Source organism: Canis lupus, chromosome 18 (genome assembly GCF_003254725.2).
Source record: "Canis lupus dingo isolate Sandy chromosome 18, ASM325472v2, whole genome shotgun sequence".
In the NCBI taxonomy this organism is placed as follows: Eukaryota; Metazoa; Chordata; class Mammalia; order Carnivora; family Canidae; genus Canis; species Canis lupus.
In genome coordinates, this window is record NC_064260.1 from 42,525,634 (window position 1) to 42,542,516 (window position 16,883).

A 16,883-nucleotide genomic window follows, 5' to 3' on the forward strand; every position below is an offset into this window, starting at 1 on the left:
ATTACTATTTGTTGTCAGAAGCCCTGTTCCCTTCTGGATCAACAAAACATGGAGGCCCTGGTTCAAAAGGCTGGGGCTACAGACTGTCCCTGCTTCATTACTTTCTTTACCTTAGGGCAAGAGACATTGGTCTTTAGTTTGAGCAGTAAGCAGGAGAGGTCACTACTTGAGATCTATAAACACAGTGTGTATTTGCTAATCGAGAATGCATAAAGGAGAGGGATCCAGAAGTCTCAGTGTGGTAAATTCCCTTTTTTGATCTCAGAGTTTTGGAAATTCTCATAAAAGCAATGCAGCTTATTGGGAGGCAGTGTAATGAAGTGATTAAGGGAAGAGGCTCTGGGATCAATCTGCCTGGGTGTGAATGCTGGCTTCAATCCTTAGTACCTGTGTGACCTGTCAACAGACTTCACCTCTCTGTGCCTCAATCTCTTTAAGTGTAAAGTGGCGACAGTAATAGCAATGTCACCTCCCAGGGTTGTTGAGAGCTTTCAAGGATGTAGCATCAGAAAAGCACTTAGAAAAGTATTTGAAGGGCACCTGGTAAGTACATACTCAGTAAATGATGGTTGTGTTGTTATAAAACTTTTGCCATATACCAGTCCTGTGCTAAGCTGTTTACATGGAGTCCCATTTTATGGATGAGGAAACTGAGGTTCAGAGACCTTAATCAACTTGCTCAAAGTTGTGGAGTTGGTGGTAGAACTAGGACTTGAAGTCCAGTCTCTCTGACTCCAGAATCTATGCTCTTTACTATAGTGTTCCACTATATCTGGTATACCAAATGGATGTTTCTCTTCTTTTCTTCAAAAGAAAGCCATGAAGAATTGGTAAGGTGGCCGAGGCAAGGGAAGTGAGGTATTAAGTAGTGGGATTTTAGTTAACCTCTCAGGAATACCCTATGAGCCCATTCACATGTATCCCCAAAACCGGATGACTTGCCTACCAAGGGTAGGGAACACTTTGGGGGGAGATCTCTTCATTGAATTGCTTTAGGTCAAAAGGCCCGAGTCCATGGAGGCTGAAGAGCGAGCATGACTGAGAAATAGCTTTCAAGGCCAAGAGCATAGCTGAATACTCTAACTTAACGCTTTCCAAAGTGAAGACTGTGCATGCCACCTGCACTCATCCAGTTCCTTTCTTTACTCTTTTTATTCAAAAGGGTTAAAAGCTGTCCTTTCTGATCACAGCCAGGACTTGCGTGAAAACGCAGAATTTCACCACTGGGAATCCCAGAGGAGGCAGCAGTTGTACCGAGATCTGGCTTTTCAGGGCATTACGTGTCTGTTTACCATAAGAAGGCCCAGGCCCAGGGTTTGCCTGATGTGGCTGCCTGACCTTCATGTGTTTCTCTGACACGCAGGAAGTCGGGACTCTTCAGCCGCCTGCAACTAACTCATGCCCACCCGATGGAATGCTTTGTTCCTGAGGTCTGCTAGGGGAAATCAGGACTTCTTTTATCATGCAGCCAAGGGCGGGGGTGGGGCCCTACAAGAAAAAAATCAACCTAAAACTGAAGGCTCCTTCCACCTTCAGTATTCTTTTTAACTTGCACGCAGCACCACAATACTGCTATTCTTACTCTCCTAATCCTGGTGCTCGGGTTCTTAAAATCAAGGCGTTTGGGGAAAATTTAACCCCTGCATCTGCAGCCATCCACACCCCCAGCCTGCATTGATTGAGCATCTTCGTTGTGCCAGGGCCCGAGGTTAGCTTCGTCCACATTTATCTTCTCGTCCAGTCCTTGTGGCTTTTCACAAATGAGGAAGCGGAGGCTCAGGGAGCTAAGCGACTTGTACGGGGTCACGCCGCTGGTCGGTGGCACTCAGTCTGTCTGCTCCAGGTCCGGTGCTTTTTCCTCTCCTGCTCCCCCAAGCCCCCAATTCTTCCTCTCTGGTGCTGTCACTCCCCTTACCATACGTTTCACGCTGGTGTAGCTCCTGCTCCCTGCTGTTTTCTCAACCATGGACATCTGGGGCTGGAGCATTTCTTTGTTGGGGGGCGGCCTGCCCTGTCCAGTGTAGGATATCTGGCAGTGTCCCTGGCTTCTACCCATTAGACGCCAGAAGTACCGCCAGTCTCCATAACCAGAAAGGTCTCCACACATTTGCCAAATACCGTCCTGGGGGAGAAACCATCTCTCTTTGGGAATCACTGCGTTAGTCTTATCTTTCCTCTTCACCATTCCTCCCTGTGAAGGGGATCTGCATTTTGGGAAGCCCACCGAATGGAGTCCTTTGGAATCCTTAGTCTTTGCTGTTTCATCCAGCCAGAGTTCCTTAAAGTAGTGCCTAGAGCTGTGATGAGCCGGTCACAATACAAAAGTTGCTCAGGGTCTGTGTGAAAAAAGCCCCTTCCCTCCTCAGTGCTCTCAGAATTGACCCAAGAGTCTGGGGCTGGGGCTGGGGCTGGGGCTGGGGCTGGGGCAGCAGCAGCGGCAGCCGGGTCTTCAGTGCTTCCCTGGTGGAGAATACTCTGTCCTGCACTTGCAGAGAGACCTGGACAGACAGGAGCCCTGGGCTTGGAGTAAAGCCTTCCTCTTAAAGTATAGAGATACTGCACCTCTCAAAAGGATTCCTTTGGTGTCCACAGGAGATCCAGCATCTTTTCTAGGGCAGCTGATTCCCTTAGCTTGTGGAATGGGGAATGACAGGTCCCTGTTGAGGATCTGGTGACATCTGTGGTCCTTTACTCCAGAAATGTACATTTTGCCCATAGTTTTAGTAGTTCACTGATCTTAAATGCTGGCCATCCATCCATCCATCCATCCATGCCCTATGCTCACACTTATCTTTGGGGGTTCAAGTGGAGAGGGACAGGCTCCAGCCCTCTCTCCTGGTTTTTGGAGCAGAGAGCAGTACACCCTTTCATTCTGGGCCCTAATTCCTTCCCTGTTCCAGCCCAGCCTGAGGGCAGGGCCCAGCTAAGGGGAGGAAGGGGAGAAGAAAACAAGGGGTAGAGATGAGCAATGAGTGGTGGTCCCCTTCTTTCCCAGCTGCAGCAGCCCAGCGGGTTAGATGACTGCAAGGAGGGGGAGAGACTGACCCTTTGTTCCAGCTGAGGCTGGAGCAGGGGCACTGAGCCATTCACACGCCATCCCAGGGCATCCTGCTGGGCACGCTGGGGAGGGGGTACAGCAGCCGGTCATGGGACTTGGCCAGGCAGATAGCTCCTTGCTCAATAGGGAAGCCCAGCTGCTTGCTGCTGAGGCTGGGGGAGGGGCTGCTCCTGCCATCCTTCTCTGGGCTGTAGTCTGTCCCTCAGGCGGGAAGCTTCTGACTGCTCCCAGTCACTCTGCCCTGAGGCAGCCTAGTCCCCTCAGCCTGGGGCCCTGCTTCTCCTGGTCACCCTCCTCAAAGGTGGGTTCTGACCGGGAGACTCACAACAGCCTGTGCTGCTTCCCGCTCTCCTGTCTGGATTCCTTATCCCAAAAGGGGCTCCAGCATTTTAATTCCACTATTTCTTGCCCTCCCTACCTAACAACCAAGGGCCTCATTGTGGCTAGAGGCAAAAGCATCCATATCTCAAGCTGCTTTGGAGGGAAGGGTATTGAGTTTCTCTCTGCATCACCCTTTCTGTCCCATTACTCCTTTTCCCCAAGAGCATCAACTCTTTGAGTAGCATCACTTATCCCTGGTCTCTTGGGAGTATGGACCAAAAAGCCCAGTCCTAGAGCAAGTACCTACTGCTTATGAATCCAGAGTCACAGATTATCTTCTTGACCATTTGTGCCTTGGGAGAAGGGGAAGGCATGATTGCATGGTCTCCTGGGTGACAATGTGCCCCTAGACTAGGCTCCTCTACTTTACTGTCTGGAATGGGCTTTGGTTGGGCGGGAGCTGGGCCCTCACTGCTTCCTTTCCCATCTGCCCAGGCCTCGCCAGCAGCCCTGAGTGTGCTTGTGGTCGGAGCCACTTCACGTGTGCGGTGAGCGCCCTCGGCGAGTGTACCTGTATCCCTGCACAGTGGCAGTGTGATGGGGACAATGACTGCGGGGACCACAGCGATGAGGATGGATGTAGTAAGTCCCCTCCTCCCCTCCTACACACTTCCGGCAGTGGAACCCGGGGATGAGGGTCTGAGGGTGTCCTGTGCACTGGCTGAGCCAGACTCAGCGCATTGGACTCCTGTGAGGGTGATAGATGCTGACTGATGGGTGGTTTCTTCACAATATATAAGGCTCCAATCCTCCTGTATTTCCTTTATTTTCATGCAGATATGACCAATTAAAACAAACTGTGACAAGTATGGAGGAAAACACCCTTGAAAACTATAGAAAAAAAAAAAAAAAGAAAACTATAGGCATTCTCTTTACATAGATCTCTCTGTATTTATGTGAATATATGTTTGTATATTTGTCCTGCATATTTGTGCATTTTTTAATGTGCATACTATATGTAGATGCAGATTATTTCTGTGTTTTTAATGCTGGTATTCTGTGTAATCATATCTTTTTTTAATAATATAAACTCTGTAAGAAATCTTATATTCTCTTTAAATCTTGCTTTCCCGTAATATATGCACAACAGGCCAGGGCACCCTGCCTCAGATCTATAGACCAGTCACTGCTGAGCCAGTTGTCTGGGTTTAGGGATGCAACCTGCATAGCACCTATGTCTGAGGGTGGCTAATTAGTCTAATAAGATGAAGCTACAACCTGGACCTTGTTAACCCTGACCGGTTCAGCTAATCGTGATGATAAATGGCTCACTTTCATGTGCATTATCTCTAAAGACCACTGTGAGCCAAGTATAATTACTCCCATTGTACAGTCAGAGAACCTATGGCTCAGAGATGGTGTGATAAGTAATGAATTCTAGAACTGGAAATGGAGCCCAGATGTGTTCATCATCATTTAACAGGAGAAAAAGAAAAAAATAGTACACCTCTTTTTCTTGCTCATGTTTCTATCTCTGCTTTCTTTAGTAGTTTTGGGTTCCTTAGACTGTGCTGCCCTGTGGGCAGGCATGGGAGCCTGCGAGAGAGGACTATAGTTCACATGGGGAGACGTGGGATAAAAGGTGTTGGCAAAGGGTTTCCAGCCCAGGTAAGGCTGTCTCAGTAAGTGTACCAGACTGATTCCCCGTTGCCTTCTTCTTCCGGGACCCAGTGCTGCCCACCTGTTCTCCTCTTGACTTTCACTGTGACAATGGCAAGTGCATCCGCCGCTCCTGGGTGTGTGATGGCGACAACGACTGTGAGGATGACTCAGATGAGCAGGACTGTCGTGAGTGCTGGTGGCGCCAGGCGGGCTCCATCAGGCTCTGCTGGGAAGGGATTTTCAATCAGAAAATGATGCCCCAGGCCCACGTCAACTCTAGGGTCTTCAGCTCTTTGTCCCTCCTTTCACCTCCCCTCTTGGTTAGATGAACCCAAGAGATGGCCCCCTGCTTCAGATTCCTCCGGGCAGTGTTGGAGTAGCCCGACTTCCCTGTTCCATGGGGCTTTCTGTTGGGCCTGCAGCAGCCTGACTGCTCTGTGCCCACAGCCCCCCGGGAGTGTGAGGAGGATGAGTTCCCCTGCCAGAACGGCTACTGCATCCGGAGCCTGTGGCACTGCGACGGGGACAATGACTGCGGTGACAACAGTGATGAGCAGTGTGGTGAGTGGAGCTCTGGAGGTGGGGGGGCGGAATGGCTACTGGTGCCCTGGGCCTCAGGGAGAATGAGCAGCAGCAGCTCTAGCACAGCTGCATTGTGAACTGCCTGGATAGAGAGCAGCTGGAGGAAGGCCGAGGGGCAGGGCAGTGCAGACCTCAGGGAACCACGGGACAGGAGCCCCAGACCCAGTCTTTCCAGGGCTCCAGTGATCCCCCTCCACAGTCTGCACCAGGTCTGTGATGTCTGGCAGGGACTGGGTCAGACCCACAGGGGCAGGGAGGGTGGGCGTTGGGAACGATGAAAGGAGGGCGGCCTGTGGGGCTCCTGCAGGATCGCTGTCCCATTGCGTCCCCCAGACATGCGCAAGTGCTCTGACAAGGAATTCCGCTGCAGTGACGGAAGCTGCATCGCCGAGCACTGGTACTGTGACGGCGACACCGACTGCAAAGATGGCTCTGATGAGGAGAGCTGTCGTGAGTGGCCCCAGAACCCAGGCTGGTGGGCTGGGCTGGGGCAGAGGGCTGCATCCCAGGGGCCAAGGGCCAGGCTGCAGGGTGCATACACAGTGGGCCAGGAGGGTGGGAAACCGCACCTCTAAGGTTGAGCTAGGGTGCAAGCACGTTCCCCAGGTGCAGAGGGCTGTTCCCCAGGTGCGGAGGGGTGGCTCATTTTGGTCCACCAGCACCAGTCCATCAGGGTCGACCCCGATGAAACCTGCTTTCCTTGCCTGAACATCCTACCCCTTGGAGGAGTCAGGGCCTCTCTTCTCTGTCCAAGCCTGAGTATATGCCCCTCCCTACCCCTGTCTGCCTTCCAGCCTCAGCAGTGCCAGCGCCTCCCTGCAACCTGGAGGAGTTCCAGTGTGCCTACGGCCGCTGCATCCTCGATATCTACCACTGTGATGGTGATGATGACTGTGGAGACTGGTCAGACGAGTCCGACTGCTGTGAGTGGTCTGGCCAGCAGGGTGGAGGAGGAGGGAGGGAGGCCAGGCCCCAAGGAACTCCTAGGGTGGTAAGGCACAGGTGCCAGCTGGGGCAGGAGCTCAGGGGAGGAGTTTCCAGATTCCCTGCTCCCTGTTAGGCAGAGATGGAGGAACCGGGTGCTGGGACTGGACTTTCGGGTCTGCCCTGGACACTGTGTCCAGGGACTGGCTCAAGACAGGAGCCTGCCTGTTTCCCCAGCGTCCCACCAGCCCTGCCGCTCGGGGGAGTTCATGTGTGACAGTGGCCTGTGCATCAATGCAGGCTGGCGCTGTGATGGCGACGCGGACTGTGATGACCAATCTGATGAGCGCAATTGCAGTGAGTGGAGACAATGCCAAAGGGCTGGGCCAGAAATAGGGAAAGGGCTCGTAGAGCCAAAAAAGGCCACCGTTGATAAAGACAGATGGGACAGGACTATTGTGGACAGTGGTGTAGGTTGGGCAGGACATAGAGGTGGTACGTCTAAAGGGATTCCAGTCATATAGCGGATCTACATATTCTATAATCATACAGATTTGTATATTTGTCGTGGCAGTTTTCTCAATGATGGCAGGAAGGCGTCTTGAGGAAAGGTTGCCTTTTTCTGATTTTCACAATGATGCCATTTGGAACAACTGCGACCAGGAGAGTGGCACAGATACTGGCATGAAATGCAGTTTGGGGCAGCAGGGTGGAACCTCGGGCCAAAACAGGGCCAGCCTTTCATTAGGCCTTTGCTTTGCCCAGCCACCTCCATGTGTACAGCAGAACAGTTCCGCTGTCGGTCAGGTCGCTGCATCCGCCTCTCCTGGCGCTGTGATGGGGAGGATGACTGTGCAGACAACAGTGATGAAGAGAACTGTGAGAACACAGGTAGAGCCTCCCGGGGGTACCCCAGGCCCCTGAGCCCGTGGTTGGGTTGGAGGACAGGAATGGAAAGAGGATGTCACTGCTGCCATTCCAGCTGGGCTACAGGGATGCTTAGCCAGATCTTGCCCACGGCCTGGATTATTCCTGCCCTTCTCAGTTACCAGTGTCAAATCCAGGTGCATCTGTTAACCTGCACAGCCTTACAGCCTGGAACACAACATCAGCAGCCTCTCACGTTCTGACTCCTACGCAGACAGCCCGCCTGTTGCTCTGGCCTAATGAGCGAGGACTGTTCTCTGTGGCTGACAGCCCTCACTGCCCTAGCCATGCCGCTGGGCACAGGACACACAGATGCACTCTCTCATTCTGTCCCGCTGTCCCTCACTATCCCACTGTGGTGTCCTGGGGAGCAAACGAGTGCAGACATTCAGCCAGCCCTGTCTGAGCTGCTTCCTGCCCAGGACCCTGACCCTCCCACCTTGAGTCTCATCTGTCTCCAGCTCACCCTAGAAAATGACAGGCTCCCATCCTTTTGTTGACCTACTCTGCTGTGACCTGCCTCTCCCTCCCTCCTTGCTTGCCTCCCACCCTGTCCAGGAAGCCCCCAGTGTGCCTCGGATCAGTTCCTGTGCTGGAACGGGCGCTGCATTGGGCAGAGGAAGCTGTGCAATGGAGTTAACGACTGTGGAGACAACAGTGATGAAAGCCCACAGCAGAACTGCCGTGAGTGTCCCCAGTGGGTGGGCCTGACCCATGGTCTGTGGCTGAACCCCACCCATGTGGTTCAAAGAGAAGCCTCCCTGGGGATTCTCACAGCCTCCAGAGCTGTTCTTCGGGGTCCAGGTGGAATGCCAACTTGGCTGTCTGGGGGAGGATTCTGGGCTCAACTCCCATCTCTGGCTTGGCTGGCACAGGGCCCCGGACGGGTGAGGAGAACTGCAATGTTAACAATGGTGGCTGCGCCCAGAAGTGCCAGATGGTGCGGGGGGCGGTGCAGTGTACCTGCCACACAGGCTATCGGCTCACTGAGGATGGGCACATGTGCCAAGGTGAGCTCGGGCCTGCTTTGGAATTGGGCAGGGGCAGCAGACAGGCAGCTAGCTATGTTTCCTCTGGGTCGGACATTGACCTCATGTCATCATCACCATAGGAGGTGGGGATTGTCCCTACTGTTTCACAGAGGGGGAAACCGAAGCCCAGAGAGGTTTAGTAACTTACTGATGGCCACAGAGCTGGTGAGAGCAGAGTTGGGATTCTAGCCTGGGTCTCCGTGACCTTGAAGCTCTTAACCACTTGTTACATAGTTTTCCCACTAGGCCTAGAGAAAAGATGGGTGTGTTGGCCGGGATACAACTAGTCAGCCTGGAAGTGGGGGCGGGGAGGATGGCAGAACCAAGATCTCCTGACCCTGCCCGGTCCTCCCAGATGTGAATGAATGTGCAGAAGAGGGGTATTGCAGCCAGGGCTGCACCAACAGCGAAGGGGCCTTCCAGTGCTGGTGTGAAGCAGGCTACGAGCTCCGGCCTGACCGGCGCAGCTGCAAGGCTCTGGGTAAGGGCCGTTCGTGTTCGGCTGGGTGGGCAGAGGGCTGAGAATGGAAAGTACTTGTGGATTTGCTGAGAGGTAGGGAGAGTTTTCATCTCAGTAAAATAGAGCTGTGAGTTGCATTCTGGGCCCCAAGAAAAACTGCTGGGGTGGGGTGGGTGGGAGAGTATACTTTGGAGGCTGCCACTTTTCCAATACTGATGCCAGCAGCTCTGGACATGCCCTAATGGGCAAGGGGCCCCATTTGTCAGCTGAGGAGCTTGGGGTGCATGCTGATGGATGTCAGGGGCAGCTCTGGAGCCCAGTGGGGGCCCCATTTCTGTGCCACATCCCAGGGCCGGAGCCTGTGCTACTATTCGCCAATCGCATCGACATCCGGCAGGTGCTGCCGCACCGCTCTGAGTACACGTTGTTGCTCAACAACCTGGAGAACGCCATTGCCCTGGATTTCCACCACCGGCGCGAGCTTGTCTTCTGGTCAGATGTCACCCTGGACCGGATCCTCCGTGCCAACCTCAATGGCAGCAATGTGGAGGAGGTTGTGTCTACAGGGCTCGAGAGCCCAGGTAGGGAATGAGGCCCTGGTTGGGGGAAGGGTAGACCCACATCATGTGCAAAGCAACCATGGAAGGAACAGGATAGTGACTTGCCAACCTTGGGCAGCAGAACATCTTTTTCTTCAGTGAAATCGTGGTTGGAATTCTAATAGAGAAAACATTAATTTGATGGGTTCAGGTTTATGACATCTGGTCATTATTAGGCTCAATAATAATGAGATATTTTAATGAATGTGATCATTTGAAATCAGAGATGTATGGACAACAGTTACAATTTGCTGCAAGTCTTAGCATTTGGTTCAGTTCAGAACTTTGTTTTGATTGCTCAGTATTAAGAATATTCTCCTCGGGATCCCTGGGTGGCGCAGCAGTTTGGCGCCTGCCTTTGGCCCAGGGCACGATCCTGGAGACCCGGGATCAAATCCCACGTCGGGCTCCAGGTGCATGGAGCCTGCTTCTCCCTCTGCCTATGTCTCTGCCTCTCTCTCTCTCTCTCTGTGTGACTATCATAAATACATTAAAAAAAAAAAGAATATTCTCCTCTACCCAGATAGATACATCCAAATATTTACAGATTGAAAAAAAAAAACAAGAGCTCATTCTGTAATCTCAGGCCATTCTACAAACCAGTGAAGTGGTTTGGGATTTGGTATCAAGCACGTTTGACTCACATGCTAATGGAACTTCTGAAGTACCTTTACAAAACTCTAAGCTACAGTTTGCAAACCCGAGCCAGTGTGGCAGGGAACCCTAGTGTGAGTCAGGAAGTCAGGTTTCAGGAAGTGGAATATCGTTGGCTGAGTGAAGCCTTGACCTTGGACAGTTACTCAGCTTCTCTGTGCTTCAATGTCTTTATCTTCATGGAGATCCTAGTATCTAGCTCACAGAGTTGTTGTGATGATTGAGTTAGTATACCTAACATGGTTAGAATGGCACCTGACCCAAATGTTTGTGTAAGATTTTGCTCTTGTTAAATTAGCACAGAGGAGCCCTGGGTGAATCCCTGAAACTTTCCTGTTGCATCTTTCTATCAGGGGGCCTGGCTGTGGATTGGGTCCATGACAAACTCTATTGGACCGACTCAGGGACATCAAGAATTGAGGTGGCCAACCTGGATGGGGCCCATCGGAAGGTGCTGCTATGGCAAAACCTTGAGAAGCCCCGGGCTATTGCTTTGCACCCCATGGAGGGGTAAGTGAGTTGGATCTCAAGCTCCCAAACCCCTCTTGCAACCTCTAAGTACAGTTCCCAGGCCAGACCTTCTTGGGGGGCCTCTTCACAGTGTGGCATTAATAGTATGGGCTTTGCACTCAGACACACCTGGATTTAAGTCCTGGCTCTGCAGTAATTGGCTGTGTGGCCTTGGGTCAGTCTGTATCTGCCTCTGTTTACTCACATATAATTGGTGATAAAAAATAAATACCTACCTCATAGCCATGTGAAGATGAGACTCATTTTTGAAAATGGAGGTATAATTGACATATAACCTTATTTAGTTACAGATGTACAACATGATTCAATATTTATGTATATTGCAAAATGATTACAATAAGTCTTATTAACATCCATCAGCATACAATTATTACAATAATTTTTCTTGTGATGAGAACTTTTAAAATCTACTCTCTTAGGAACTTTCAAATAATGCAATACAGTGTGATTAACTGTTGTCACCATGCCATACATTACATCTCTATGACTCATATATCTAGAAGTTTGTACCTTTTGACCTCCTTCCCACATTTCACCCACCCAAAATGAGATGCATTTTACTTTATTTTATTATTTTTTTAAAGATTTATTTATGTATTCATTCAGAGAGAGCGAAGAGAGAGGCAGAGACACAGGCAGAGGGAGAAGCAGGCTCCATGCAGGAAGCCCGATGTGGGACTCAATCCTGGGTTTCCAGGATCACACCCCGGGCTGCAGGCAGCACTAAATCACTGTGCCACTGGGGCTGCCCAATGAGATGCATTTTAAATGGCATAATAAAAGGTGCTTGGGTGGCTCAGTCAGTTAAGCATCTGCCTTTGGCTCAGGTCATGATTCCAGGGTCCTGAGATTGAGCCCCATATCGGGCTCCTTGCTCGGCAGGGAGTCTGCTTCTCCCTTTCCCTCTGCCTCCTGCTTATATCTCTCTCTCTTTCACTATCTCTTTATCTCAAACAAACAAACAGATAAATAATCCATTTTAAATAAATAAATAAATGGCATAATACACATTAAATCAGTGCAGATGCTTAGTATTTTTATTATTAGTTTGTAGGGTTGAACTAATGAATAAAAATTAATAATAATTTTTACTATTAGAAAATAAAGTCTGCCACAAGGGTTGGGATTTTTGTCTATTTCATTCACTGCTATACTCCTAATCCCTAAGAGAGAGGCCTGCAGGTACTCTTTAAAAAAAAAAAATTGTTCAAAAAATAAATGCCCTGCTAGAGACGTTTAAATTCAAACATTTAGAAGATACTCTGGACTACACAGAATGTGTCTTCTATAAGTTGGAATCCCCTGGGTTAAATGAATGAAAGACCCCAGTCTGATTATTATCCCTGTTACTATCTGGCTTCTGCTGCCTGTCTCTAAATTTCCTCTTGTCCCTTTCTAGTACCATTTACTGGACAGACTGGGGCAATACCCCCCGCATTGAGGCCTCCAGCATGGATGGCTCTGGACGCCGTATCATCGCTGACACTCATCTCTTCTGGCCCAATGGCCTCACCATTGACTATGCTGGGCATCGTATGTACTGGGTAGATGCTAAGCACCATGTCATCGAGAGGGCCAATCTGGACGGAAGTCACCGCAAGGCTGTCATTAGCCAGGGTGAGGCCCTTTCTCTACTCTTCTTCATCTCTCATCCTTCTTTCCCAATCCCAGCCCCTAGGAGCCTTGGCAGAGGGTGAGATTTGTGCAGTTGCCTGGCCTGGGCCCAGAGCCCATGGCAGATTGTGTCTGGACTTAAGTCCTTCTGGACTTTCCCTAGGCCTCCCTCATCCCTTTGCCATCACTGTGTTTGAAGACAGCCTATACTGGACAGACTGGCACACCAAGAGCATCAATAGTGCTAACAAATTTACCGGCAAGAACCAGGAGATCATTCGCAACAAACTCCATTTCCCTATGGACATCCACACCTTGCACCCCCAGCGCCAGCCTGCAGGTGAGAAACTACCCACCTGGTAAACTTTTGGTGCCTCTGAGAACCTTCCCTGCACCTGTCACAGCTGCCATAGTTTCTGGCAGGGAAATTTGTGGTTGGCACTGTTAACGGTCCAATTTCTCCCTCTGCTGGACATTTAGGGTACAACATTGAGACTCAGGAAAACGTGCTTCACTGTCCCCATCTCATTCATCTCTTCTGTCAGGTGTTCACTGTTTGCAGCTGGGGCAGATATAAAAAAACAATCAGACATAGCTCCTCAGTTCCAGAGAGCTCGCACCCTATCTAATCCCCTACTCACTTGCCTTGGGATGGACTCTGCCAACATTTGGTCTTTCCTGACCCTTTTGCCCTGGGCTCTTTGAACAGGGAAGAACCGCTGTGGGAACAACAATGGAGGCTGTACCCACCTGTGTCTGCCCAGTGGCCAGAACTATACCTGTGCCTGCCCCACTGGCTTCCGCAAGATCAGCAGCCACGCCTGTGCTCAGAGTAAGTGGGTCTGGGGCACCTGCCTCAATGGACGTGCCTTGTGATGGTGGGTGGAAGGAACAAGAGATAGGAATTCAAGGGATTGTCTGTCATGGGGAAAGAGCCAGACTCCTCAGATAGCCCCTCAAGAGGAAGAACTTAAGAGGCTGGTGGCTCCTACATCAAAGCTGAGGCCTGAGGGCTCAGGGGTACCACCCAGTCGAGTGTAAATACCTACAACCAGGCTGGTGTACCATTTCGCCAGGTAGGATCTATAGGCAGCTAGAGGGTGCCAGGCCCTTCTAGAAAGCAGGGGTTTCTATCTCTTTACCTTTAGCCTCACCTTTTTAAAGACTTCCTTTCACCTCTTAAATCAGAGAGCCAAGATTAGGACCTCTGGTGATGCTCTGTATTTATGGTGACTCTGGATGAATATGTGTCTAGTGAGTGGGAGATAATGGGGTTCCCTGGTCGCTCCTGAACTGCTATTTTGGCTTCCTTTGAGCTCCTGCAGGGTCATTGCCTTGAGAGAATGGCCCTGTCTAGCTCAGAGTCGCAGGTGACTTTTTCTAAGAATAGTCCAGAGAGGAGTGATCCAGGAGTATGACATGACCAGCAAGGGGCTAGGGTAATTCCTCACACATCAGCAGCTGGTCTTATTTATTGCTGTGTCCCCACTGCCCCTCTTATCCCTGTTAAAACCAAATTTCTCTTCGGATCTGGGTCCCTTCCAAAGAGAGTGAGTTTAGGAAAGCTATTCAGATGAACAAGGACTATTCATTCAACACATGTTGATTGAGAGCCTACCTTCCTTGCATTCTCATAAGTACCCAGCCTTGTCCATCTTGTCTCAGTGAGGTACAAGATGTTTCCCCAGGAACTCCCCCTTAAGAATTTCCCAGATCTTAAAAGAAGACACTTGGTGAAGTGAGGCAGGAAGTGCTTTTCCAGGCAGAAATACATACTGGGAAATAGACCAGAATGGGCCAAGAGACAGAGAAGAGCCAGCAGGGAGAAGTGTGTAGGTGGTGGCCAGAACTCCTTCTCTGGAGCTCCCAGACCTGAGTTCAAGTCCCAGGTCTGGTGCTCTGTAGCTAGGGCAAGTTATCCCATCTCTGGTAGCCTTGGGTGGCTAATCTAGATAATGAGAATAAGAATAATGTGACTCACAAAGAGTTGCTATGAGAGGAAAGGAGACCAGGTGAGAAGAGCCCAGAGCTCAGTGCTGGGCAAGGAGTAAGTGTTCAATAAACCATCACTGTTGGCTAAAGCTGTAAATGGAAGAGCAAGAGAAGGGGATATAGGTGACTGAGTGGAGCAGCAGCAGCCCTGAAGCAGATGCAGAAGTGAGCAGGCTCGGGTAGGGGTTGATGGCCATCCAGCCAGCGCACCCAAAGAGGCTAAGCAAAGAGGAGAGAAAAGGAGATGAAGCTGACAGTTGCTTATACACGATGTGCTTCTGGGCCCTGGGGAGAGTCTATTGATCCTAAAGTTTGTGTCTGTCAGCATGGGGGCCGCCCATTGCTCACAGGGGGCCTGAGGTGTGAAGAGTAGGGGGACATAGGGCACCTGATCCCAGGAAGTGTGATTGAACCAGATGTCACACAGGTGAGCGTCTGTGTCTGTCACTGTGATTGGATTTAGAGCATTAAAAGAAGACCCCTTTCGGCCTTTGATCAGGTCTTGACAAGTTCCTGCTTTTTGCCCGAAGGATGGACATCCGTCGAATCAGCTTCGACACAGAGGACCTGTCCGACGATGTCATCCCACTGGCTGACGTGCGCAGTGCTGTGGCCCTTGACTGGGACTCCCGGGATGACCACGTGTACTGGACAGATGTCAGCAGTGACACCATCAGCAGGGCCAAGTGGGATGGAACAGGACAGGAGGTAGGGGCCATCGAGGGAGGGCAGAGAGTAAGGGGAGGAATCCACCGTTTCCTGGGTAAAGACTTCCCATACCTTTGGCAACCTTGAAAATTGGTACAGTTGCACCCCAGAGCTGAGGCACAGGTCCAGTTGGTGACAACAGCTTTGCTTTCTGTCTAGGTGGTAGTAGATACCAGTTTGGAGAGTCCGGCAGGCCTAGCCATTGATTGGGTCACCAACAAGTTATACTGGACAGATGCAGGTATGTACAAGGCTGATATGGCCAGCTTTGTGGGATTCCTCTTATTAAAATTCTAGCCTCAGGGAGAAGGGGCCCAATGCCTCTCTAGACTACTTGTCTGGTGGAAGTTCTTGGTAGGTCAGAAGTGGTGGGGCTGCTGCAGAGCTGGAGCTATACGCTCATATCTGAGGGTTTGGCATTCGCCAATCAAATGGCAGCTATTGCTGCTATGTAGCTGGTGCTCAAGAATGTTTTGAGGTATTTCAGAGAAGGAAACTATGCCTTGTCTTTCCATCACTGTCTTAATAAAACAGGCATTTTCTATGAGCCAGGTGAGTATGGGAGGCAAGAGGAATGCCTTACACCAGAGCTACTCAAAGTGTGGTCCTTGGACTTGCAGCATCATCTTTTCCAAATTCAGTTAACTCATACTTGTTATGCATCTGTCGTAAAATATTTCTTAATCATCTACTGCATGTCAGGCTCTGTACTGGGAGTGGAAGGTAGTAGGGTGAATGACCAAGTATAGAGTTAATATCTTTGCCCCTTACTTCTTGGTAGGTACAGACCGGATTGAAGTAGCTAACACAGATGGCAGCATGAGGACAGTTCTCATCTGGGAGAACCTTGATCGTCCCCGGGATATCGTGGTGGAACCCATGGGCGGGTGAGCACCTGTTCCTTTCGGACCAGCTCCACCCATCCCACAGATTTGAGCTTTAATGGGAAGTCTAGGGCAGCCTCGGTGGCACAGCAGTTTAGCGCTGCCTGCGGCCCAGGGTGTGATCCTGGAGACACGGGATCGAGTCCCGCGTTGGGCTCCCTGTGTGGAGCTGCTTCTCTCTCTGCCTGTGTCTCTGCCCCTCTCTCTCTTTCTCTATGAATAAATAAATAAAAATCCTAAAAAAAAATAAAAATAAAAATAAATAAAGGGAAGTCTAGAGGTTAGCGAGAGTGGCCAGATCTTACGGGCAACACCAAGGCAGCAAAGGCAGCTACAGAAACCACAGAAGGCAGTGACAAACTGTTTCCCTTTTAAGTTTTTCATCTTTTTTTTTGGCCTGCTTACAAAGGAACTCATAAATAAACCAACAAACAAATAAGTAAATAAATCTGTAGAAATGAAGATTCCTTATAGTCTCCAGCAATAACTATTGCTAACAGTTAACAGTTTAGAATATTTTTCTAGGTTTTCTTTTACATGCATATGTATATTTGTTGGTGGTGGTGGTGGTTTTGGTTCTACAGCAATGGCATACTGTTTTATAACTTGTTATTCTTTTTTTTTTTTTCACTTAACTATATATCTTGGATATCTTTCCATTTGATAATACAGAGCTATCTTGTTCTTCATGGTTACATAGAATTCCATTAAATTTGTGTACCATAATTATTTATCCCATCCAGTCAAGGAAACATTTCTTGTACCCCATTCTTACTTCCTCTTTTTCTTTATCCCTAAATAGGCCTCATTTGCTGAACACTCCTTGAGCCATTGAGCTCTGCCTTTATTAAAACCCTGAGGAACCTTTGAATAGTGATAGAATATACAAGAGTTTTGGAGACAGCTTTGAGCCCAGGATGAGGCTGGGAGCTGAGG

At 50.1% G+C, this 16,883-nt stretch overlaps 1 protein-coding gene across 2 annotated transcripts in view; it reads left to right on the forward strand.

The window, feature by feature from the left end:
- LRP4 (LDL receptor related protein 4) overlaps nt 1-16,883 on the forward strand; it is a 52,247-nt gene that overhangs the window by 10,199 nt on the left and 25,165 nt on the right. For both annotated transcript variants that reach the window (XR_004806490.2, XM_025452052.3), the window contains exons 2-19: nt 3,875-4,021; nt 5,111-5,227; nt 5,489-5,602; nt 5,957-6,073; nt 6,418-6,546; nt 6,785-6,904; nt 7,313-7,438; nt 8,033-8,158; nt 8,350-8,484; nt 8,861-8,986; nt 9,316-9,546; nt 10,572-10,728; nt 12,149-12,366; nt 12,527-12,703; nt 13,073-13,195; nt 14,855-15,063; nt 15,223-15,304; nt 15,845-15,950. Coding sequence is in view for 1 of the 2 variants with exons in the window: in XM_025452052.3 (XP_025307837.1) it covers nt 3,875-4,021; nt 5,111-5,227; nt 5,489-5,602; nt 5,957-6,073; nt 6,418-6,546; nt 6,785-6,904; nt 7,313-7,438; nt 8,033-8,158; nt 8,350-8,484; nt 8,861-8,986; nt 9,316-9,546; nt 10,572-10,728; nt 12,149-12,366; nt 12,527-12,703; nt 13,073-13,195; nt 14,855-15,063; nt 15,223-15,304; nt 15,845-15,950 (2,560 nt within the window). In the remaining variant the exon portion in view is untranslated. The remainder of the gene's footprint in view (nt 1-3,874; nt 4,022-5,110; nt 5,228-5,488; nt 5,603-5,956; nt 6,074-6,417; nt 6,547-6,784; nt 6,905-7,312; nt 7,439-8,032; nt 8,159-8,349; nt 8,485-8,860; nt 8,987-9,315; nt 9,547-10,571; nt 10,729-12,148; nt 12,367-12,526; nt 12,704-13,072; nt 13,196-14,854; nt 15,064-15,222; nt 15,305-15,844; nt 15,951-16,883) is intronic.